The 26124-nt window shown below is 46.9% G+C and overlaps 2 protein-coding genes across 12 annotated transcripts; one reads left to right on the top strand and one right to left on the bottom strand.

Moving 5' to 3' along the window:
- Positions 1–2354: 2354 nt before the first annotated feature.
- On the bottom strand, positions 2355–15907 carry LOC107263300 (regulator of G-protein signaling 17). 7 transcript variants are annotated; one of them, XM_015730339.2, is made up of 5 exons: positions 11344–11725; positions 9567–9874; positions 9130–9138; positions 8072–8492; positions 2355–7975 (listed from the first exon to the last, which is right to left on the bottom strand). In XM_015730339.2, the coding sequence occupies exons 1-5, from the start codon at positions 11350–11352 to the stop codon at positions 7718–7720; spliced, it is 1005 nt and encodes a 334-aa protein (XP_015585825.1). In that variant the 5' UTR covers positions 11353–11725; the 3' UTR covers positions 2355–7717. The 7 variants fall into 7 exon arrangements, with proteins under 7 accessions (XP_015585825.1, XP_015585836.1, XP_024935997.1 ...); XM_015730350.2 differs by having other exon boundaries at positions 9570–9874; XM_025080229.1 differs by having other exon boundaries at positions 11585–11716.
- On the top strand, positions 14790–23413 carry LOC107263259. Of its 5 annotated transcripts, none has more exons than XM_025080179.1 (9): positions 14790–14925; positions 15064–15282; positions 17491–17666; positions 17752–17940; positions 18058–18365; positions 18433–18962; positions 19351–19659; positions 19826–19930; positions 21667–23413. In XM_025080179.1, the coding sequence occupies exons 3-9, from the start codon at positions 17567–17569 to the stop codon at positions 22247–22249; spliced, it is 2124 nt and encodes a 707-aa protein (XP_024935947.1). In that variant the 5' UTR covers positions 14790–14925; positions 15064–15282; positions 17491–17566; the 3' UTR covers positions 22250–23413. The 5 variants fall into 5 exon arrangements, with proteins under 5 accessions (XP_024935947.1, XP_015585752.1, XP_015585743.1 ...); XM_015730266.2 differs by having other exon boundaries at positions 21460–23413; XM_015730257.2 differs by lacking the exon at positions 14790–14925 and having other exon boundaries at positions 14949–15282; positions 21460–23413.
- Positions 23414–26124: the final 2711 nt, after the last annotated feature.

The following is a 26124-nucleotide window of genomic DNA, read 5'->3' as shown; positions in this document are numbered from 1 at the left end:
GGTGCCACGTCACCCCTTGCTCCGTGCCGACCCACCCTCCCCCTTCCGCTTCTTCCTCTCCTCCCGCCCTTCGTCCCGTCATCCTTCTCCCGAACCGACCCGATCTCATCCTCAATGTCAACACGGATATGAGACACACAGAGGTGTAACTAGGAAATTTACGCTCGGCCGAGCGATCCTCCAAACCCTCCTTGTTTTCTCCCTCTTTTTCTCCCTCGTTTCTAGAATCTCTATACTCGCGTCTCTCTCTCTCTCTCCCCCTTTAATTTCTTACCTCTCGCTCTGTCTCTGTGTTAAAAACCCTCGGTCTGTCCTTTGGTTACATCCTATCTCTCTCTCTCTCTCTCTGTCGTTTTCATTCCTAAAGTCCAGGACGGGCGAACGCGCGACCTCGCTCTTCCCTGACTCTCAAAATGACCCCGATTTCTGGTGGTATCTTGATTCTGGATCTTAAGAGCCAGCATCCCAACGGACCCGGAATCGAGCCTCGTGAAACTCGAACACCTCTTCGGATTCCAACACGGGAGCGGACTCTTGTGTTTCTAAGGAAATTCTCCAGCATCGCTTCTCTTCCTTCGATATACGTTTATATATATATGTATATATACCTCAAGAACGCATCTGCTACGCGTGGGCGTATCCCTTGACATTCCGAGCTCCATAGTTAGAATCGAATGTTACATCGCCACTGGATGTCTTACTGGTTTTCGAAAATACATCCGATTCTCGTTACCCGTCGGCCACTGGGGGAAGGTTCTAGCGAAATTGGGTAAACGGGTCAAGCAAGCCTGTTGCGCGAGAGGTGGTGCCCAGATACACGCAGGTAAGGTCGCCCAAAGAGACAATGGCAAACGCCATGGACGTCGGGAACTCGTGGCGGAGGTATTGTGCACCATATAATGTATTCCTTCGAAATTATAACCTGCCGGGAATTACTCGCGTAACTAGATTAGCCCAGGAGTGGACCTGGTGCTGTGAGGCTTTGAGCGAAGCGTTCTGGCCGTTTTAAACGGGTCGGTATCACTTTTTTCCGGATTGACCCTAAGGGACCTGGTATTGGTATACGGGGACAGGTCATGCACCTTACATCCTGACTCCAAGGTAGCCAGTTCGTAAAGGACGAAAACGAGACAGGAATATGATGAAAGAAAAAAAAAAAATATTACCAAGAGAGAGTCCACGCCTGTCCCGTGAAAACGATCCCGTACCATCGACGCCATAAGAATCCATTTCTGCTGTATATATACATAAGGAGGAACGCTTGGTTTTCTCCAGACTTCCATAATAATTCCATGCACTTGATTGGTAAGAGAAAAAAAGCCATTAAGCGATCCACATTTTTATCATACTCACTCCAGCACCTAACTACCTCTGTTACTCACGTACTATGTACGCGCATGCGTACCAGACATTGCCAACTGCCACTTACCACCATTCAGTGCGAGTATTTTCAACGTCGCCCAGTGCTTTCACGATATTTATCATGAATTCGATGAACGCCACTGAGAGAAACTGCAAACTATTGGTGTATCTATATATATTTGTAATATTAAGAAAAAGTGCATTCCCGCGGGAAAGGGATTCCCTCGGGCTCACCTGAAGAGGGTGGAAAGCACAAGGTTCCTTCTCGATGGTCACAAACCTCGCATCGAGTTTCAACACGCGGCTGCGGTTCTTCGGTTACGGTTACGGTTACACCTTCGGTGGATGGGACACTCGTTTCAATGTATATGATATAGGTAAGGTTATGAAGGGATAGGATGGAACCCTGAAGAAGAAAAGAAAAAGGAATAAACCAAGGACAGCTGGGTAGGGTTGGAAATTTCTCAATATGACTGAAAGCACGTAGTCTGTGTCTGGTAAAAAATGTGGATGCCGATACTCATTTAATAACGGAAATTCTACGGTTACCGATGGTGAAACTTGGAAGATATGCGTCAACCCACCCACGCCGGCGGAGGTTGACGAGTCGAACTCAGAGGGCAGCTCCGGGGAGACTCGGTCGTTAAGGTAGGAAATGGATGTAGGATGATATTTTTTTTAGGAAAGACGATTTTTTATGCTCCATGAGGTTGAGTTACGAGTGTTTATAAATAATTGCATTGTTTCTTGTCACTTTTCACTTTTTTCGGGTTTCACAATGGTTGCCGATGCTCGTGGTCGTGGTATTTGTTTTTTCTCTCCTAGCCTCTTTTGGTAACTATTTAAGACGGATGCGCCTAGTTAACTTAGCTGTATGGTAAGGTAGAGTGGTATTATGCCGTTACCTGTACGTAGGCATAATTTAAAAAGTATCATTAGAGTGGGTACTAGAACGATACAAGGTACATACAGGAGGATTAAACCCGATGTTGACGAGCAATATGCTCGTATTCTTAGTTTACTGGTAAGTACATCGCATCGTTATTAATCTTAAGTATATTACTAGTCGGTATGGATTTCATGGTTACATTATAATTACGGATACAAGTATGTATAGATTTGACACGAAAAGAAAATAATAACAAACATGGCCGCCGTATGATTCGACGTCGAGTGAAGACTTTGTCGGTGTATAATAAAAGAAGCGAGTGACATAGACAAGTAAGAGAGTGAAAAATAGACGAAGATAGAGGGAGCAAAGAGAACTGAAGAAAAGAACGTTAAATGAATAGACAATGGAATAATTATGACGTTCCTCTTATTAAATGCGTCTCGTAATAGGTTTATCGTTTAGATTAATTATTACTAGTATTCATTTAAGGTATATATTTATCGTTATTTATATATATACCCTATATCGTGATTCGACCAGATCGGAGCGGACCTGGACGTGGACGGCGCCGATCCCGTCGACTCTTGTCGCGCGAATTTTCAAAAAAATCATCGGCGACTTATCGCCACGTTACGACAATCGATCACGGCTTATAATTAAAGGCGATTCTTCCTTATTATCACTGGAATCGATGGCCGAACTGACGGTCTTATTTATTATATATATATATATATATACCAGGTAACTCGTAAAAGTCAATTATGAACTCTTACCGAGTCGACTGTATCGCTTTAATGAATATCCACGCGATCGCTTATCGTTCGTTAAATCCTATCCAAGAAATAAGGATCGCAGCGACTTAGGGATTTCGCTAATGCGACATATTTTCAATTCCTACGAGCGTTCTCGCCTTCTCCCTGTCAAGTTTCAGACTGTCAATAGGACAGACTCGTCGAATGATCATCGCGTTAATCGACAGTAAGAAGTGACGCTTCGTACGCATTTCCATGTACGTATCCTATTCGTCGTTCTTATATAATTTTCACGCACGTTAATATACTTTTCTCATATACGACGCAGCTACGTTCACATCATACCAATGGCAATCCATTCACGAATAGACAAATCCCAAGGCTTTAACCCTAACAAATACGTATGCCGACGCTCGGCGTCCTGTTCCGTTTCGTAAATTTCGTTATTCACGAAATATGCTAATACGACCCGGACGAACGTCGCCTTATTTACGGTTAATCGAATCCAATTAAACGCGAACGGTCGCCGAGCCTCTCGCGGCGCATACGTAACACGTAATACGTTATACGTTAATATGTTACCGAAGAATCGTGCGATTCGACATCTCTGTTCGCCATTGGGATTTCCATAAGGAGCAGCGAGCTGTGTTTTGTTTCGATGGAAAAAAAAAAAAAAAAATCATATACAGTCTCTTTCAAAAATTATACTACCGACCGAAGTTGGCTCTACGTCACAAATCATATCGATGAGTTAACTTCGATTGGTATCACTGGGTACGAAGTAATCCTGTATATACTTTTTTCTTTCTATAATGCTACTAGCTACAATGCTAATCGTCATAAGTGCTTGGTACGATTATCGTATGAAGACACCGGGGAAGTCTCGCTGTATCTTGTTCTAATTAATCGATTTATCGAATGCGCATCATCGACGAATGAAAGCTCGTTCGAAAGCTACGTAACTTCATATTTTTATTCGGAGAAAATTGCATTCCGATATACAACGACTAGTTTTTTTTGTTGTTGGCTTTTTTCTCGCTTTTTTTTTTTTCTTTACTTCTTTCTTTCTTTCTTACTTTAATTCTATTCTCACTGGAAAAAAGTGTAGGCGCTTTTAATGGCCCACATACCCGTATACCACCTATGCATATCACTGATACGGGGTATATATAATTTGATGCATAGTTTTGACTGTGCGATCGAATTACTGACTTACTGACTGACCGATTAGGCGCCGTCACTTGTGCACGTGCTTCAATCTCAATGTGCACTTTTTTTTTCACTTTCCATTTTTTTTTGCTTCTGTCGCTTCTGCCTTCTCTCTCTCTCTCTCTCTCTCTCTCTCTCTCTCGCACGCTCATACATTCATATTCTTACATACAGACTGTTTTGACGGTACGAGTGTATCGTGTGTGAGTGTGTAAAATGTGGAGCCAATGGGAATGGACGTCGCTGGGAAAAAAACGAACGAAGGAGATCGGTCGCTTGTAACTTTGTAAATTCGCCAGAAGGCAATGCTCGATCGTTACAATAAACACTGTGAAATCGGTATTGGCGATGCGCGTAACGCGCACGTATATATATAGAAAATCGTGACAAGTATTTATACCCGTGTATAAATCTTACGTCTATTGGAAAATCGGTAACTGTCAATTGTTACGTATGCAAATATTAATACGTTATAAATTTATCACACAGTATATACGAACAGTTCACGCTCTGATATATGTATATATATAAGCAGCGTTGGTCAAAAAGAGCTCAATTAAGATTTCTCGCGTTACGTTGGTCAATTTCAAATTATAATAGATTTTTCAAAAAGATGAATCAGAGAAAAATATTTTTTTTTTAAATTCTGCGAGGGGGTATGCAGGGTGCGAATGACTGAATATATATATATATATTTATATATATAATATTTCGTGACGGTAGCAATAAAATAAAAGAGTGAGGAATTTATGAATTTTTCAAAAAAAAAAGAAAAAAAAAATTTCCTAAAAATATCCTATAGTTAATCGCCCGGAAGTAATCGCGTCGAGGAAAAGTCCCGTGTCGCAAATTGGCGGCGAAGACCGCCACTAGGATCTCGAGACTTACCTTGAACGTGTGTGGGGGCCGTACGCGACAGGATAGATGCAAAGATTCTGTACAATTCTGAAAGTGAGATCGAGACGAGTACATTCAATGAGGGTTTTTAAGAAAGAGTCCGGAGTTATGAAGATTGAGAAAATTGTGCGTTTATTAATGAAGAAGTAGGCTAATACGTTACCAACGATTTTCGAGGTTAACCTCGACTGCATTCCGAGGGCGCCGCTATTGCCATTCGCAATCAGTTTGGCGCGTCTCGTTTCTCGCGTGGCCTTGCATTTCGCGTCTTTTCCATTTTTCTCTCTCTATCTCTCTCGTATCTCCCTCTATTATATATATGTATATATATATATATATATATATTTCATATCTTTCTTCTCCTTCTTGGTCTCCTTAACTCGCACCCTCTCCCTCTCTCCCACTTTTTTCCTCCTTTACTTTTTCTCTATTTTTTATTCTCTTTAGTTCTCCCCCCCCCACTCTCTCTCTCTCTCTCTCAACATGCAGCTACCGATCATACCATACAAGATCGTCCTGCATGAGCCATGCGTGATAATACGTAGGGTCGTATTTACCATTATAATCGTATAGACAAAGAAAAAGATTCTCGCCAAGTTCGGCTCTTGGTTATTTGCACCCTGCACCTATGCTGAACGGTACATATATATGTATATATATTTATGGCATATATACCTATTTATATCTACAGGGCAGTAGTCAAACGCTGTGACTGACTGTGCACGTCGTGCGATTTGTGTTTATGTGAGTTTTTTGTTTTTTTTTTTTTTCATTTTTTTCACGATCGCGTAATTACCAAGCTCTAGAAATTTCTCTCTCGTATATACTTTCTCGTTCACGATACTCGTTATCGTTATCTTTCATTGATCCTGTTATCGTCTAAGAGCCCTTCGCATGCTCGCGATCCTATGAAACAAATGAATTTTGTAGCTTCGTTCTCATTCTTAAGTAGTTTTAGGCCTTTGCACAGACCACGCGTGATCCCCGTGTGTTAATGTTCCAAGTGCAAGTGTTTTGTCAATCTTTTTTTTCCTTTTAATCGCATTCATACAATCGTTATACATTCTTACTGCGCGTTACTAATCTCTCTCTCTCTCTCTCTCTCTCTTACACAGACTCACTGTCGGGCAGATGCATCCGTATTCTGATCTTTAGCATGGACGATCCTGACTGTCTAATTGGTGGATCTCCCAGCAAGGGCTCGGTATCCCATGTTACGTTCCATTGGTATCGGTACGTCGTATCATAAGATCATTTATGACGAAGTTTTTTACGTCAAGAGTGACTAGAATAATGTTGGATGAATAATGAGGAGAGTAGAAAAGTGCGAGAGATTTGAATGGCCAGTCGGGTCACTGAGGTCGATACGACGTACTTTACGAGAAAAAACTCCTGGATATTGGCGTTCTCTGTGTCCCGTGACGGCTTCCCGTAGGATCTTTATATACTTCTAAGAACGTGGCATCTTCATTGTTTCTTCTTTTTTTTTTTTCCTATATCGAGTACATCACTTTGTTCGACCGATCTTCCGAATACCCCGTAAGACACTGTAAAAACACGAGAGCGATTTTCGGATCGCTCTTCCAGTCTCTCCGAACACTCTCGCGTGGTTTACAAAATCGGTTCTCTCGTTTGCTCTGTGGTCAAAGAACCGAAGTCCTATAGCTACGATAAAACGCCTGACGATGCGCAACCGTGCATACTGGGCCGCGTGCACACTCCAGTGATCGGCAATGGGTCAATTCCAGTAGAGGACAGGACAGAGGGTCGTCCGATGCTCGGATACGGTTAACCGACCGAGCTGGACAGTCGAGAATATAACGAGCGAACGAACTCTATTTTTTTGAATTTTTTTTTTTTTTGAATTTTTTCCCTCGCGTCTAAAGGTGGATGGAAATACGACCTCTCCATATCATAGAGTAAAAATTCACGGATTTACGTACTTGCTTTGAGGTGCTTATTTTTTAATATCTAGCCCTTTGTGCCATTTGGTCGGCATGCAGTCTCTCTTGTGCTTTTCATTGTGTTATTCTTGTGCATTGTTATTATTATTTTTTTTAAAGTTTTTTCTTTTCATCCATTAGTCGCTCTCTCTCTCTCTCTCTCTCTCTCTCTCTCTCTCTCTCTCCCTCTCTCTCACTCTCTATCTGTACAATCCGATTAGATAAGAATTCGTAAGTATGCATGTGGTGAGCGGAGTTTGTTCAGTGTCGTATAGTGCAGTTTAAAGTGGCCCCGCTTAGCATGGAAGAGCATTATATTTTCTACGACGACTGTACGTTACTCCTCCGAGCATACTCCGTTCACGCCGATTGCGCACGGCAGTTCCACTGACGTGCAGTTACCGCGATCCGACTATAGAGGATCGAGCACAGGGACGACGCAGGCACCACGGACTCCTCGGGGATGGTAATTCCCCCTTTATAACGGAGCCACTCCCCTCGTCCTCCTACGGACTCGGATGTCATCCTCGCGCTTGAGGTCCATGGGAATCAAGAACCCAGTCCGACTCGTCGATCAGCGACGTGTGCTTTATGGGTTTTAGGGTGGGTTAAGGGTTTTGTCACGATCTCACGATAAACAATGACGAGCTGTCGATCGGCGATTACGTGGCCGCCGCCTTCGCCCGATCCTTGGACTTTGACTTTCCGGTGGTCGTTTGCTCTTGGTCGGTACTAGAGGGACTCGGTGGTCCGCTACCGAGTCTCGCCACCCTCCGGTAGATGTCACTGTTCACGAAACGCGGATAAGAGTCCCGGTGCATCAGGGTGTAGATCTGCAGCTGCGCCTCGTCGAAGGTGTGCGGCGTTGGCTCTACCATGTTCCTGTTGACAATCTCCCTGACGCGGGAATCCAGACTCACCTGGGGAAGAAGAAAAAAAGCAAATTTGTAGATTGATATCCTAATCAGCACTTCCCTCCGTCGGTAAGTTAACCAATGGAACTCCCTGGAACTCACTTCCTTGGGCGAGAGTATAGATATGTAATCCTCGTAGATATAGCGAGCCTTCTCCTCGATGCGCTCGGGGTTGCTCTCCCTCTTGAGCTGCTCGCAGGCCAACCAGAACGCGATGTTCTCCTCGCTGTACTCGCTGACGAGGAACTCGCGGAAGAGTTTCCTCCCCGCGGCGCTCCTCATCAGCTTGTCGAAAGATGAACCCCAGGCCCTGACCTCGTCCAAGCTGCAACACTCGGTACCTCCTTCCAGGCCGTCGAGCCCGTCGAGTCCGTTTCCTGCACCTGCACCTGCCAGCTCACCCGCGACTCCACCACCGCTCCCGAGTTCGCCGCCGCTACCGACGCCGCCACCGCCCTTTTTCTTTCCCTGGTCGCCCGAGCCGCCGGTTCCCCCTGAACTGTCGCCACCAACTGCCGCCAAGCTGACAAGAACAAAATCGAGGCACAGGGCTCGCCGTCAGTTATCACGTGGGACAGCCTTCTCCTGGAGTATCTCGTCTTCGTATCGTCCTGGGCTTACGTGAACACGTAACTAAAAGAAATGACTTCTCGACACGGTATCAAGGTACCAGGAGATTTTATCCGAAGAGTCAAAAGTCACGTACCCGAACGACGAATCAATTTTCAAAAAAGAAACACCCACGACGTAGACAAAGTTGGAAGAAGGAATAAAAGAATAAACGAGTTCGTGGCGATATCGCGGAATAGGACAGACTTTTGAAAAATATAAAAAAAAAAGTGGGCCAATATGAAAATTAACGTAAGGCACGCAAAGAGCATCCTAGTACTGGGATCTCGAAAAGGGTGACTCTTTATGGTGCCTATTTGGGGGTCTAGCGCAGCTACTCGGCCAGAGGCAAAGTCTGGTCGACCAAACAAATCAGATAGATCCGTGGCAACGGGAGTGAGAGAGATAGAGCGAGAAAGAGGGGGGACGTAGAGAGCACGTGTTATGCGTCACCCCGTTCCCGGCCTCCGTAGACACGTAAGCCCGAGCGATATAGGTACAGCAATAGCATAATAAACAAACACAGGCCACACAGCTTATCCCATGCTCACCATTTATTCCTGCGTGCGGCATGAAACAGAGAAACGGAAAATATATATATCTGACAGTAAAATGGGACATAGCTGCCTTATAAACTATCATCTAAATGCGTAACATGGCCAGACAATCGGCAAGGCAGTTTCGCCTATCCAAAGTCACCTCCGTTCACCCAACCGTTCAAAGATATTTGGCCAACCTATTATCCAATGGCATTCTCTTACTTTTCATCGGACTCAAGCTCGTCGTAAAACACCAAGTTTCCCAATAAACTGACTTTGCGCAACTAAAGTGACACCCCTCGTAATCTGAAGACCCACCCCTATGGAGACTGGCAATTAAAATACAAGGCAAATATTTTTCTTCCATCAAACGGACCAGCCCAATCCGAGCCGTCCGTCACCCATAGAGAACTATTGAAACAACATCGAATATAAAGGAGCGGTAGTACCACAAGCAACTGCAGCAGCAGCACCAGCATAGACAGCAGTTGTCCTTCTTCGAGCGTCCCATGAAGCTAAGTCCCTGTCGTTGCTGCTGCTGTTGTTGTTGTTGCTGCTGTTGTTGTTGTTGTTGTTGCTGCTGCTGTTGTTGCTGCTGCTGGGACGATTGTTGGGGATTGCTGTGCTGCGGAGCGGAGCTTGAGGATTGACCTTGGCTCTGGGCTCTGAGGCGACAACCCCCCGAGCCACCCTCTCCGCTCCCTGCCCCGTGACTAACGCCGATGCCCATTGCAGTTGCACCGATACCACTCGACATCTGCACATAAGGGTGTTTTTTTAAATTATCATCCCTAATTCCACTTCGCCCGTCTCAAATGCGCCTTCGATATATTTCCTTAAAACCGGGACGTTCCCTTTCACGGTGTCCAAGCCGATCGGGCAGGTCCGAGGTCAAGTTCGACTCGCACCTTTCGTTCCGCGGGTAGAATGCGGGTCGACGAACGACATTTCCGAAGAGGAGTGACTCTCCTTATTGATTATGTTGGAAAAGTTTTTTTTTTTTTTTTTTTATACGAGGACGCGGTGCGAGTGATCGACGGTGGCTCGTTTGACCTGACTCGACGTTCTGGCGCAGCGAGAAGCGCGCAGAGCGCGGATATTGGATTCAGGTGTTCCCGATGCCGTGATTAGAGCAGGAATGCTAGCGGGGACACACTTTTGTCCTCGACGTGGTAGAACGACCGGATTGAATGAGGTTTACACGCAGACGACATATGGGCAGAAGGTCGTAGCGAATAAGCGAGGGAGAACGGGACGAGTTTGTTGGTAAGAGGTTAGAAAGATGGCGGATATCATAAATCGTAGAGGGACCGGTGAATTTGGTTGGAGCATCTGACATCGAAAGCCATAGATTTGATCGACTTCGATAATACGTTATCAATGGCGCGGGTGTATATCTCGACGAGGAAATTGGGTCAGGCTAAGATTATCGTATCGACGCCTGCCCTTCGGGAACGACGAAATTCCAAATGCGACGAGATGAGTTTGAAAACGACGCAGAAGCCTGAGGTTATGGAACGAAGGCGAAGCAGTCGGAGTGGAAGGTGGTTAGGTGTATCTGTATGGGATGGGTGGTGTCGGTGGACGAGAGAAAACAGGGTAGAAGTGGGAGGTGGGAGACACGAGCTTAGATATCGAACGTTCCTCCAGTCCCGCGACTGTCTTGATGCTTTCGAACTAGAAACCAATCAATCCCGTTTACTCTTCCTTTGGCGTAGTTTCTATTGTCACGTGTATCGATCCGGGCACGATGGCTTGTCTTCTTGACTTTGTAGGTTATACACGAGGGTCTTCTCGGTGATTGACGGAAGGACCAGGAACGAAGGAACGCGGAGGTCGAGGCGCGTGGCTCTATGAATATTCGAAATTCGTTTGTCCAAGGGCGACCCGGAGTGAACGGTCAATGGCCGTCACGAAATCAAACGGTAAACACGTTGCGAGCGAAGTAGGAAGAAAAAATGGTAAACCCGCGAGGGAGACTTTGATCGTGCGAGGAGTCGAGTGAAAATAGATATAAAAGGGGATAAATGTTTGGTGGGTATGTTATCCAGATGAGTTTGTTGGTGGGTAGGGTGGGATGAAGCTTGTGGATGCTGCGCGTAAGGATAAGAGATAGGATCGAGTGGACGAGAGAATAAGGGCTTGTGGGCAATGTTTAAGAAAATGAAGCTCCCGATGGCGCGTGGTTTACTGGTTTACAATCCCGTATCTGGAGGCCAGCCTCACCTCTATCATGTTCCATGCGATTGAAAGCGAGTCCAGCTCGCTTCCCGCGTGCCAAGTTGCCGGAGAAGTGCCGTTCGCCGCGGCGTAGGTGCAGGTGCAGGTGCAGGTGCAGGTGACCGAACGCGATCCTTAGCCTGGTCCTCCGGGGCCACCTCGCCGGGCCTCGCCCGAACCCCGCATGCTCCCTGCACCCCCTTAGCTCTTCCCCCTGCGTTACCACACTACGCCTTCTTACACTCACTGCACCCTGTAGATAACGTTATTCCTCCCGTCCTGCGCATACTTCTCCCATTTCCCGCTCGCCTGGTTGCCTGCCTGCTCGCACCTTCCTTCCTGTCTCCTGTCCTCCTGTTCTCCTTCGCCGACACCTCCGCCGGCGCCTCCGACGCTGCTTCCTCCTCCTCCTCCTCCGCCTCCTCCCCCTCCTCCTCCACCGCCACTTCCACCTCTTCCTTCTCTTCCTCTTCCAGCGCCCTTCGCCTCTTCCTCCTCCTCCGCCGCCGCCGTCGCCGCCGCCAAAGTCTCCGTCGCCTCCAGCACCTAAACCTTCTCCTTCTCTTCCAGCCTTCGTTCCTGCCTCCGAGCTCGAGAATCCTCGAGCGGGATACCAAGGGGCCTTCAGCAGCAACGGCAGCCTCGCCTATCCTCCGGGGCCCCGGAAGAGGGCCCTGGCCTCACCTCGGGCTGGCCCATCCGTAGGAAGCTGCCCTGTAGAGGCCCGTCAAGGAGGCGAACGGCTCTTGGTTCCGTGGGCCTTCGGGGCGGCCGGCCGTGCAGGCGGACTTAGGTGTGTACGTCTGATAGTAGATAGGTGTAGTTATCGGTTCTAGGCTGCAGTGCGCGCGCGCGCGCTCGCCTTTCCTCTTCTACTTGTCAACGTTATTCTCTCTCTCTCTCTCTCTCTCTCTCTCTCTCTCTCTCTGGATAGATGTGGGTATAGTGGCTACGGGAGGAGTAAAAATAGTTTCGGTGGCTCGGGGTGTGCTAGGCGCTGGCGCTGCCAGTAGCGAGAGGCGCGGTGGGGGAGCTTGCGAGCGAGTGAGCTTGCAAGCGAACGAGCGAGTCCGCTCCCGCTTATTGATTGGCAAGAGGCAACGAGAGAGACCTTGCGGCCCGCGCGACCTGACAGCACCCGGACACCTTTATACCCACGACTCTCCTGCCGTTATGCGCGCCTCTTCCATTTCATTTTCCTTCTTCTCGACAATTCACTCGATTCCAATCACCGGCACTTTGCACTTCACTCCTCGCACTTCACAGTACCCTGCTCTTACTCCTACGACCGACGTAGCTGCCACCCGTTTTCGGAACCTCTCTCGCGTACTATTTAGTATTCTCAGGAAACACGTAGGCACGCATGATCCCCTCAGATCCCATCGCCGGAGCCACTGCGTGATCTCATCCAGTCGTCCACGTAAATTCAACCGACCCACCTGAGACCTCGAAGCTGGATATCCAAGAGGTGCATATCCTACAGGTCCAACTGGAGCGAGTTCAAGCAGGGCCGCACTCTTTCCTTTTCTCCTTCTTTCTCGCTCTCTGGAACGCGATTCCTCGTCTACGAACAGTCGGAACGGCGCACGGCGCACGGCACACTTCCGCTCTCTGCCTCGACCTCCCTGACGAAGTGCTTCCCCCAAGACACACACTGCATACTCCACGGGACACGGAAACACTCCCTACGATCTAGCCGACCCAGTGACACCTCCGTGGAGCCATCTGAACTCGCAGGACACTTGAACGCAAACTATTCGGAGCCAGGTTTAATGAGGATGATAAGTTCAGCCTGGTTCGAAATTCGTGCCAGGTGTCCTTCGACAATGAAAATTTCTTCTTCTCTTCTACTTGCTCCTTTTCATCCAAGCTCCTAGCTCAGGCTTTGGCAGCCGTCAGCGATGACGCCAACGGATACCATGATCGAGATCGACACTCTCCTCCGTCCGATCCTGGAAAATAAGTCTTCTCTCCTTCTACGGCTGAGGTGTCTTCGGACACCCCCAGGATGATACCTCCAGACGACACCGATGTCACCCAGTGAACACACACCCCTCACTCCTGCCGAGGACTCTTCCACTTGCCCCGTTTCTCGACTTAATAGATCGCGGGCCTCCTGAACTTCAGCCAATATGGCGGTTGCTGATGATGCCTGGCCACCACTGCCGCCTCTCGCAGTCTCAGCGACGCCGACGCGAGGCGCCGCGACGCGCCGCCCGCCGCAGATATGCTGGAAGCGCCGTTCACGTTCACGCCTGCGATCTACATAAGAATGATCCAAGATGATCACGACGCTCCTGAGAACGACCGTGGACATTTATTTCTTCTTCGGACTTTTCAGGCTCCATTCAATTCCAGCGAACTAACTGGGGATACAATTGTTTTCGTGTCTCTGACCCTTTCTACTGGGTGAAATACGATACCGATAACGATACTGTACGATTCGTAATAATTTTGTCAGTCGTTAGTACAGAGCATCAAGGACGATATTAATGATCCGTTTAATGGTACCAAAGACTTTTCATTCCATTTCTGGACTTAGCTGTCATCATAAAAAACGTCACAATCTCCATTTCGTAATTTACCACTACGCTCTCTGATTCCCTACTAACGTTTGTCCAATGAATGCGAATATAGTGAAGGTGTATGGTTGGAGCGTTTGGAAATTTCTTAAAGAATATCACGAATGTGTGAATGGCCGTACAGTTGCCGGAGGGAAAGTTTGAGTGCGCCTAGCGACGTTTGAATGGTCATGATGCCGTTAGGACGAGGGGACGTACGGGACAGAGAGAACGAAAGAGTTCGAAGCTGCTGGCACCTAGGTTTTCCAATGTAAAACCGAGTGTCAGGAAACATTCGTACCGGGAATACGAGGGATACGAGGACGCCGTATGGACTCTGTGGCGAGAAACGTATCCTCGTCGGTAAGGTAGAGCCCTGCGGGAAGTACCGCCCACGCAGTGTACGTATCAACCCGCATCTACCCTTACCCCATCTAAGCTTACACACCGAAACCGTTGAGCACGACGAGTCGACGCCTCTGCTTTACTGCTCCTAGTCTCGTCAAAATTCCCTTTCCACGAAACTCGCCACGTTGGTAGGGAGAGATGCCACGGTCTTTCGGCCATGTTCGACGCACCGAAAGCCCGTCCACCATTCCCTACATGTTGTACACCCCCCCTCTCGGTACAGATTCGAAACGGCCAACAGTTCACAACCACGTACTCGTCCAGAAGGACGAGGAGTCTTTCTAAGAAATAATCAGGTAGAGGATACGTACTTCCCTCGTTCGATCGATACAAAGCCTATTATTGTTTCTCAAAGAATCCATCATAATTTTTCAAAGGTACCTCGAGCTACTCCTTTAGATAAAACATCCCCGGTACGTGGCCGAACTCGTGTTTCCAGTAATCCGTCGGTTATATCCAAGGGTAGACGTTACTCTCGTACTACCGAGCTACGAGCCGTACGTACACTCGTATGTTCCAGTAGCCAAAGAATGGCGTCTTGTTTCCTGGGCTCTGCTGCTCGACTCGGCCACGAGGAAGAGGAGAGAAGACCTACGAAGAAGAGAGAGTGAGCGAGCAAGTAAGCGACGAGGTTATAACGTAGAGGAGCTTGGGAACACGTGCAGGCGTTCCTAGAGAGTCAGCCAGAGGCATGAGAACAGGGAGAGGGAAACGGAGGAAGAGGTAGAGGGACACGTACACACCAACACATTTTCAGGGTCCCCTAATACTGGTGGATTGAATGGGCGAGGGGGTGTTATTGGGGCCCCTACGCCCACTCCGCCCACTCAACCCACAGAGGCAGTCACCCACCCACCCACCGTGCCACCCCGCCTGCCCACCCACTCGCCACCCGACTGCCGCCGAGGAAACAACCTGCAACCGAACCAGCATAACGTTTCCTTCAAAACGTTTTCTACCCGAGACCTATCGGCCGGTGAGTACCCTAGCGAATATCCTCGAGGCATGCACACCCCTTGCATTCGGGCTTTCTCACATTTTTCGTTCCTCTTACGTGCCTATTATTATGTCGATAACGCCGCGTTTCGTAGACGCGCATAGGTACGGACGCAGTGTGGGGTGGCAGCTCGGTCGTTTTCTCTCCGGCTTCTCTGTGTGCTAGTGCGCGTACGTGTCAACAGTGGTCGGCCGTGTTGGATCATCAGTGTGCCCCTTGTCGCGGTGTGTGTCTGTGCGTGTATGGGTGCACCGTTGCCCCGCGTCAGGGTAAATCCCACGAGCCAAGAGCAGGCGCCTACGTACGTCGCGACGCAACAGACAGCCAGACAGAAAAGTCAGCCGAAGACTCTTACAATCTCTGTCGACGTTACGTTTACCTCGCGTTATATCTATATGGATGCCATACGGAGAGTCAGAAAGAGAGAGACGCGCCTACCGGGGAAGTAGGAGAGAGCAAAGAGGAAGGCTGATTGGCGGCATCGAAAAAAAGAAGGAAGTTTGGAAGCAAAAATTGAAGTTTCGAAACGAGGAGCGACGATTTACTGGGAACAGACCTGCTCGGCGTCCTTGGTCTCTGGGCAATAATTTTCGGACGAATTTGAATGGCGCACTGCCCGTCAGGGATTCTCAACTCCAAACACTGACTCCCTGTCAAGACGCCAGAGCACCTAGGCTTCTTGTATATAGTACTCGTATCCTAGCCAAGCGTCTCCTGTGTGTGCCTAGAGGGCTGCGTTCATAGGGTACGACCGGGGGTGTCACCGAGGGGCATATTGATTTATCCGTCTCTCTTACCCCCACCTCCTACCTTTCCCCTACCCACCGACGTCCCCCCCCTATCCCGTTTCCCAACTTTGTCCCCCCTTATCCTCCTACCACTAACCTTCTACCACCTCCCTCTCTCCGGCCTTCCCCCGCCAACGTCACTTCTATCCCCACCCTCGTCCTTGCCATAACACGCATGTTACACGAGACACACATTCCCCAGCGCCCCCGTAAATGCTTCTCCTTACAGCTGGAGGGTTGCCTGACCATCGTACCACCTTCCCCGATCAATAACGCTCTCGTCCTTCCTCGTTCTGGATCATGCCGGCTGCCTGCAGACGCGAAAGACGCAGAGCCTAATCGATCGCAATCAATTCCAGCGGGGAATCGCGAACGCTGGGATTGCGGGCTCTCGGACTTTGCGGTTGGTAACGCGCGCGTTCACGCGGTTATTCCGATCGTTGTGGCTGTACATACTATATACATATATATTTTTAGAGGGCAGAGAGAGAGTGACAGAGAGAGGGGAGTATGTGACTGCTGGAGGATGCTCCTCTTCCTACTCTGTCTTCTTTCTATTCCACTTGACTCTTTGCCTTAAGCCATATGACAATTCTATGAGAACTTTTCACGTAGAGACAGTACGGTCATCTGTAACGGTATAGACCATCAAAAGCCATCGGGTATTTCCTAATTACCGTTTCCTAGGAGGTTTCTTACGACCGTCGGTATATTGTCCAGGTTGGACCTATCCCTCCCTTGTCGTCCCCTACGTTAAACCCCTCTATCCCCTGCGCTTCCGTAAGCTCGCTTTGATTGCGAGACTCAGGTAGTCGGGCAACTCGTTACTCCTCGGTTTCTAGTTCTCTACTACGATCCTAGAGCGTTTTGTGTAACGTACAGTAACGTATGTTGCTAGTAGCTGTCCAAAGCACTCGGGTTACTGCTTCGTTTAACTGTGGTTTTCTGAACTCGCGCTATCCATCAGTCGTCTTTACTTCCTAATTAGTACCATGGCTGGAATTTACTTGGCGTGATAGTCGCTTTTCCAGTTTACCAACCGGCACGTGTACAACTCAAATGAACGCGTTGGCTTGGGGACGATTCGTAATGTCAACGGTATTCGTACTTGCTTTGCTTTTCTGTAACTGAAATGTTATATATATATTTTTTTATTGCGGTTCTTACACTGATAGCGCCACTATCTTCTGCCATCCGTATATCAGGGGGTAATTAAAAGCTACCTTTCAAATGCTCAATGCATAGGCGTACCGGACTGCGAATTCAAATGAAAATTTGATCCATTGGCGTAGCTATGGTTTTTCTAGTGCCGAATGCCTGTGGGGCCCGTTGATGAGTCAGAGGGTTTATTCTGTGGGAAGTTGTACGTCAAATTTTACACCTGGAGTTTTTCCTTCAGGTAAACGACTCGCTGTTGCTGGGTCGGGAAGCGTCCTTCTGAATCTTCTGAAAGTGTCTGTCTTCCTGTTGGAAATATGGAGGGCAGCGGCACTGGGATCAGCAGGCTCGACTGCTACGAGGATATGTTCAAGGAGATTACGAGGAAGCTCTATGGAGAAGATCCGGATCATAGGAGTAAGATTGTCTAAAAGCATTTTTTTAATATGGTGAGGTGCAGTCTGTTGAATAATGCTAATTTTTATGGGTTGTTACTTTCTAGCGTCCAGCGTTCAGAACGAATTTGAGACCTCGGTCTCTTATAAAACTACTGACGATGACACGGGTAATGGTACTGACGGAAGTGATGATGGAAATTGGACCTGCGAGGACGAGCCTCTAAAGGGTACTGACGGTAGCAGAATTGCTGCCTATCATGCTGGAAAGACGACCTGGAGATGCTACGAATGTGGTTAGTGTCAGATACGTGATACTTTTGATAACGGAATTTACCGAGTGTGATAGTCAATGGTCTTTCTATGTCGGTATGAAATATTTATTGTGTTTCTATCTTCTTAAACTTATCCAGGTGACTGTATGGGAGGAGGACCTCGTGAGGTCGCCGAGCACTTCACGGAACTGCACTCGTCCAGGATCATTGGTGACGATTCCAGGAATAGACATCACTCACCTAGAAAGGATTATCTACAAGCGGAATTAAAGATTGAGGACGTTGTTGCATATTTAGAAAGGGTACGCGAACGGGCTGAAAGAGCAGCGCCACCCTTACGTAGAACTCAGGAAACACAAACAGTACCTACTGCATTGTTACCTCCGAGTTCAACCTTCCTCCTTCAAGAGTTACCTTCTACTCCAGCTCCGCAGCATCTTCATCAGGTGACCCAAATAATGACTCATGAGATTTTCTAATAGCTCATTATTTTACATACATTCGTTTCTGCAGAGCTCAGCCGCCATGCCTACTTCAGCCGCCGCTTCCGGTAGTGGAAAACGATACACTTGTCCGTATTGCCCGTACGGAACCGACAGACGAGACCTGTATACTCGTCACGAGAATATTCATCGTGAGGAGAAGCCGTTTCATTGTTACGTGTGTTACAAGCCCTTTAATAGAGCGGATCACGTGAAAAAGCACTTCCTGAGAATGCATCGAGAGCACCGATACGAATTATCTAGGATACGAAGACCAGCAGGCTCAGGGAACACGCCAAAGCCTCTTCAGCAAGATTCCACTTCCGGTGCAAGTGGAAACGGAAACCAAACTCATCACACGAATTATCCATCGGGATATAATAATAAAGGATACCAATTACAACCAGCACCTGGTTCTGGAGGTGGTCTGTACCAGGCCACGAGTATGCCTGCTCCTGGAATAATGCAACCTGACACTGGATGCGGTAGACGGATGCAGAACGGCGGATGCAACAGCAAGAGTCACCTGAAGGGTGGGTCAAAGGGCGCCCAGGAAAGGAGGTGGGAATAAAAATATCCATTTGGCAAGAGTTTCAATGAAGTCTGATACTCCTTAATTTAGTAATAATTGATCTGTATACCAATAAGTCAAGTAAATCCGTGCTGATCGGTAATCTTTTTTCTCATTTTATCAACGTAACAGGGTAATATCTGTTATGAAGCTGGATACCTGAATAGTTGCAATCGGTATAATATAATTGGACATACTTAATCAACTAGCATACCTACGTAATCGTCAACCAATTGACCTAGATTTTCCTATAACGTGATATTACGCCGTGATAAGATGCCATGCGATATGAGTTTTCACGCTCGCACGTACCTTGTAAAAATAGAAAACAACTTTGAAATAATCATACACGTGAACAATTGCGTACATATTTGCCAGGTATACTTGCTGTTACTGCTCGTGGAGTGGAGTCGACAATTGGTGCCTGAAACGCCATTTGAACACACATCTCAAGCCTTTCGCATGTGCACTCTGCGAGTACAAGGCGGCCCGTGCTGAGCGATTAGCTACTCACGTCTTGAAGGTCCACAACAGAAGGCAGTGTTCACGATGCTCCTTCCTGGGTGAAGATGCCGCGCAGCTGCAGGTGCATCAACTTCACGTGCATCGTGTTACCAGTGCAAATGCACCGGCACCAACTGCTCCGCCAGCACCGCAGCAAAATAATCGTCAGCAGCAACCGTTGCAGTAAGGTTTTCTATTCAGTCTCTTAAAATTCAATTCTACTTCTATCAGAGTCAGCAGTACACACCTGACTTACCTAGGCGTAGCGATATTATCAAGCAGGCAATTGTAATTCAAACGGGAATATTTGTCTCAGTCCCATGTGTTCGATTGACTATTGGATTTACAGCCCCGTCGGAGGAGGTCGACCTCCCCCAGGTCCACCAGTCTTCCCTGCTCCAGCGCCAGCGATCGCACCTGCCACTACCGTCATACCACCGACCACCATACTCGGGTAAGCATGCAGATTCCTAAAAAAAAATATGTCTGCACATACATAGATGTCGCATATGCTTTAGTACGCAGCTTGCGCAGTAGGCAGCTCGTTTGAGAATAGACTTGACCCTTTTAACGTTTACCACGCTTTACAATGCGTTCATTAAAGTTGGACTAGATTAAAGAAATTTTCTGTATGCGTTTCATAACCTAACCTAACGAATGATGTTATTTTTTCTTTATAACGTATAATGTCTTTAACAAAGTGTGTATTCGCAGCAACAAGAAGTACAACGAGCTCTGCTGAATTAACGATCGGTGCCAACTGATAAAGCGTTACGCAAAAGGATCTTTGAGAACCTCTTAAGTACCAGTCGTCATTGATACTGTTATCCATTGGTGTCTGGAGGTCGCGACGTTAATTCTGGAAAACCTGAAAACTTTGGAAACCGACTTTCACGCAGTAGTAATATTAATTGCTTGATTAGCTTCGTTGAAAATACATAACGTGGTTAAAGTTTAAATCAAATTTTCTGACTCTACATTACGTGCACTTTCGTTTTCAACGCTTCGACGTATAATCTGAAGAGAGTGAAGCGTAGGACAAGATTATCAAATATAATTGACACAATCAACTTTCGTACCTTCTTATGCCTTCGTAAACTCGTGACTTGCATAAAATAACGATAGACACGAAAGCGGTGAAGCTTCGGAGCCGGCATTAAAGCATCTTGTATACATTAAAAATTGTACTCTTTGGATGAATAAGAATGAAGAAACGAAATCCATTGTACGCGAAGATTGAAGTATTGCCGGAGGCACTTGTCTTAAGAGGTTCGGATAAAGGCAAATCGTGGTCTGGCAGTTAAAAGGGTCAAGTCGAATAATAAAGTCTGACCGCACTTATCATACACAGTAAATGCGCATTACAGGACGTCTCATCCGTCTCTTGGATTAATTATCGCGAGTCTTTGCTGGAGTCGAGCTGTCGGCCATACCGCGACGAGGCACCGGACTTTCCAGTATCTTTAACTGTGAATCCAATAAGATGACATTAATGATCAGTGGCGCAATTCCACGTGCCTTTTGAATAACATGCATAACCGCAAAAAGGATAACATCAGATTTTTGTAATAAGCAAGGTCGCTCAGTGGCTTTTCGCAGGAAAATGGCAACAGTTCGTCGACCGTATAGCTTTACGCAATAGGTCTGACACATTCGCAATTGCAGCGCTGGCCGATTTTCCCTTGGTTAAACGTCAAGTAGAGAGAGAAAGTTGTGATAACGTAGTGACACGTCTCGGGCTATTTTTTTCTTTGCTACTTTGTGAATCTTTATTTATTTATTTTTTTTTTTTTCAATTTTTCTTCTGTTCGCATACAAACGTGTCTGTCCTGTATTTAAAAGCAAAAAAATAAGTGCCTGTTCGTTTGTTCTGCCTGTCGATATGTAGATACGTGTTATTGTTAGTAGATTGACAGAAAAGCTCTTATTCCAAAAAAAAATGACGCGAACGTAACTTATGGAACAGTGCCGCGGTGGTTGCAGCCACGAGATGGTAAACTCCCCTGCAACAGCAGGAAGCATGACGTCGCCTAAGGAGGAGAGGCGCGTGTCGTACGAGGTCCGCGAGCAGTGCGGATGCGAGTTCCTCGACGAGGATGAGCTAGCGCTGCACCGCGGCACTACGTTACTACTATCCACGGGATATCCCGGATGTCGCGGTGAAGGTCCTAACCCCAATTTTAAATGCAGCGCCTGCGGGCTAAGCCGCCAGGGCAGGTCTAGAGGGACGGAGCGAGCACGCGGGACCCCGTCCTCTCCTCAAGGTAGCAAAACGGAAACGGATAGCGGCAGAATACTGAGGACAAGACCGGAACAGGAGGACTCCCTTCTTCTGCTGTCCAGCGAGAAACGCTCGCGGAAGCAGAGTCAGCCGCGTAAGGTAACGATGCAGGACATGGAGGACGAGGAGGAGGAGGAGGAGATGAAGGAGAACCTCGAGGAGCGCGACTCGAGGCCAAAGACGCGACTGAAGAGGACATCGTCCAGGGAGAAGGCGGCTCTGGATCTTCGGGAATTGCGGGAACGTTATCTGGCGCAGCTGGTCTCGCGAAAAGGTCTCTTCAAGTGTCACTTGTGTCCACGGAATTCGGCTGCCAGAGCCTTCCGCTGGGTACCCTATCACACTAAGGCGTCCCTGGCTCTTCATACGCTATGGCGGCATCGTCCAAGAAAGCGCAATGGACCCCAGGACCATCGCCGGAAGTCGCTGAGATCCGCGCTGACCCTCAAGGCAACCGTCTACACGAGTTCCGGTTACACTTGTCATAGATAGCGATTAATATCCCTGGAGAATGCTGTGCGGCATATCTTGGAACTTTCGACTGGCGCAATCTTCGCTCACTGAATAATGGATCACGGGGACGTCCAAGGAAGTTCGTGGCTACGTCGATGAATTCTCCAGCAATTATTCTCTGTTAAGAAACTCTACATTTATCCAATCGATATTGCGTCCTGAGTGACTCCGGTGACCCTGATGCCGGAGAATATCGTGCGTGTATCGTCAGATTGTGATTTTACATTTGGACAATGATTCTTTCGAATTCTTATTAATTAAGTGCGAATAAGAGACATCGAACGCGGTGTGCTAAGCCCTTAAGGCAAGAATTACAAATGACGGCGTATCGATGTCATGGAAATTACTCTTTGTACCAGTCGTATATATGTAAAATTCATGTAAAAATAGGTTAAGCCTCAATGCTACCAGTACTCCTTTCAAGTTGAACGGCCGCCCTGTTGATTCTTGAAAAAAGAAAATTATGAACACTGTAAGCATTATTATAACGGTAGAAGCATCTCATGTATAGGTACTCTAATAGGAAACAATACCTCCGGGAACTTTAAGTCTAATAAAACGAATGCTCGTGGAATCATTTTTCCCATAAAGAACGTTACTCGGGCTACTAAGAGTAAAAAAATAAGTGTAGAGGCCAATGCGAAAAGAAAAAAAAAAGAAACAACGACCACGTAGCGAGCGACAAAGGCGAAGGAGAAAACTTGAAGAAATAATAAGGATCGCGTGTCGTTCGCAGCCGTACGTGAATCTATGGTACAAGCATTTCTTCTATTTCCCTAGAGAAGAGAAAAGACGACGATTTAAAGAGAAAAAGAAAGAAAATTAAGTAAAGTGAAAACTACCTTAACGATAAATGGGCGCAAAATATTTTTCGTACGGTATCTGAATTGCTCGTCTTGTCTCTCTGTGTCGACTTTCGAAAGTGCGTTAATCGAAATAATCAAAGCGTCCAGTATACATTTCAAGACCGTAAACACGTGGCGCCACTTGACGTTGCTCTCTCGAAAGACCCCTCGTAGCCGTTAATGTAATTTCGTTATTGTACGTACTCGATCGAGCAAGCATCACTTTTATATAATGCTATTTGTACAAAACTATTACCTTGTTTACGTTACTATATGAAATATATTATATCTATTATAATTGGGGCTGTTGGTCTCGTTCGTTCAAATCCAAATACTTTTACGCGTCCACATTGGAAATACTCAAAATTCTCAAAAGTCCCCACCCAACCCGTTCGATATGAACTTTCTATGGATTCTTGCATAATAATAGTCTCTCTCTCTCTCTCTCTCTCTCTCTTTGAATCTTTCACCCTCCTCTTATACCCCGTTCGATCGCTAACGAGCTCCACGAAATTCTAAAGCCACGTCGAAAAGAGGAACCAATCTTGCTAGTACAGCATCCAGTGCTCCATTCGTCCCTGTGTCCTCTCATAATAATCTTTCATTTCCGCAGGAGTGACGTAACGAGATAAAAAAGAAAACACAGAGTAAGCCTCGTTATGCAAGGGGTGGGGAGGGGAAGGGTTGCACCCGCGTGGTTGCGTAACACTGACGTCATATCATTAATCGAATTTACGTTGTCCGATGTCTATCGATATATAATTATTCGTCACGTACCCCACGGCCGAGACCAATGGCACTCCAGGTATATGATCGAGGAAAATAAAGAGAATCGTCTAATTGATTACGTTGGATTAAGCTACGATTTTAATGAGAAATTAAAAGCTACCGTCTCGCTCAATCGGATTCGATTTACTGAATTAAATTCATTGTCGTCCTTCGTACAGTCGCCGTTAGCAGATATCATTGTGAAAAATTAAAGGCAGTCTTTACCTGCTGTTCACCATTTCCCAATACACGTTCATACCTCATACGTCACTGTACGGTACAATTAACTTTTAACGATCCACCATTTTCGTTACTCGAGACTCTCAACGACACGACCGAATCCGCAGCTAGTCGTTATAACGACTTTCAACACGTGACGCAAGGTGCAAGTCAAAATTGCGAGACGATTGAAATAATTTTTCGGAAGAGTTGAATTTAAAAGAAAATAAAGATCCTGACGACCCCGTGTATCGATCGTTCCACTTCTCGTCGATCCTTGAGCGCTCAGCACGCGACTAATGTAAGTGCGATACGTTCATCGCGATTTTAAAATCGGTACTGATAATCATTAACGATTTGAATACCACGCGAGGCTGGATAATCGCGGTAAAATAACGAGGTTATACACAGGTAGTAATAACAGTAATGTAACAATAATATAAGGCGAATAATCAGACGATCAATTCGGCTGTGCAGTCCCTTGACATTGCCAATTACTCTTCTAGTCGCATTCATAGGGCGATTTCGACATCATTATTTTCACGCTTGTCGCGCTTCAATTATTCATGTAAATCGTACGACAGACTCTGCGGGACTTAATGGGTATTACGAGTTATTATTGTATTCGGTACTGTAGATTTAAATACACTCCTTTTCACGTGGCTACGAATAATTTAAATCGAGACGAAAATTCATTGACGTCCGATTGAATTTTCATCGCTTGAAATACGCGGGTAGAGATACGTTCGGGTCGATTCGATTATCGATTCGTCCCGAAAGAGAGTATCACTTCGATACAATCCTCGCGCAACGGGAGAGCCAAAGTCCGCGGGATTTGTTCTGGACGCAATTATTGCGATAAATATCAGCGTAAATGATCGCTCGTTAATCACAGAGCGCGTGCGTACGGTACATCGGGGCTGGCTGGTTGGCGCGTGCAACTACGGGTAGATCCGTATCGGTTGGCGAATCGATTCCGAGGGCAGTCGCGTTAAAAGTCTGGCAAATACGTGTCGCCAGTTTTGTACAGTATGAGTCAATATTTTCAAGGGCTGCGAAATCGTTAAAACTGCCAGATCGTTAAGAGCGAGTCACGAATGTTACACTGGGGGCTCGATTAAATTGTTTCACGAAATTTACGTAACCTTTAATTTTCCCTAATAAGCCGTCGGACAGTCCCGATTAAATAATTCTCAATTCACTGAAATTTCATTCCTACTACTTGGATATGTACGAATACGTTATTTTTACCGACCCACGGTACATATTTTGAATCTTCACTAATAGATCGCTCCAACCACTTACGACTCTCTCGGGATGAAACGCAACACCCGTTACCTGCAATGGATTTTTCCTGGAGCACATTACCAGCTTCCTCTTTACCATCGGCATCTTCCCCGAGATGGATTTCAGTCTGGTAATTACTGGTGATCCTTTCCCTTATCCAGATCGGATCTTCGGATTTCTTATTCCCGGCTCTTACGACCTGGCGGCTGTACTCCTGGCATTTCCGCTTTCCTGCATTGCCTGCCGAGAAATATAACGAGGCTCCTTCGCGGTGGGCCCTTTGGCTCAGGCAAGAGACTTTCCCTACCGGAAATCAATGAAATCCACAGTTTCTTGCACGACGACCCTCTTATCGGCACTTATTACTACAGGGATTCCCTCGAGGAGTCAGGAAGTCGAGCGACGCTCCGGTATAGAGAACTCAGTATATGGGATATACGCACAGGTTATGTATCTCGAAGGTCGAGGAACGATCGGCCATATTGAATCGAAGGTATCCTCAGGATTGTGTAAGTGTTCCTTTGTAGTCTATGGAAAGCCAAAAGAAATGCCATTCATAATGTCACCAATGATCACCCTCCGATCTATTCTGCAGGAAGTGACGCGTCGATCCAGAAAATAAATGTCTACCGACTTCAACGTCGACGTATTAAGTGCCTTGACGTATCTGACCGATTATCTCTCGTGTCGGCGGATCCTGGAGCCTTGTCAATTTGTAGGCTACGCCAGGCTGGC

This window comes from Cephus cinctus, unplaced genomic scaffold (genome assembly GCF_000341935.2).
Source record: "Cephus cinctus unplaced genomic scaffold, Ccin1 Ccin1_scaffold0013, whole genome shotgun sequence".
Taxonomy (NCBI): domain Eukaryota; kingdom Metazoa; phylum Arthropoda; class Insecta; order Hymenoptera; family Cephidae; genus Cephus; species Cephus cinctus.
This window is presented reverse-complemented; position numbering and strand designations above follow the sequence as displayed.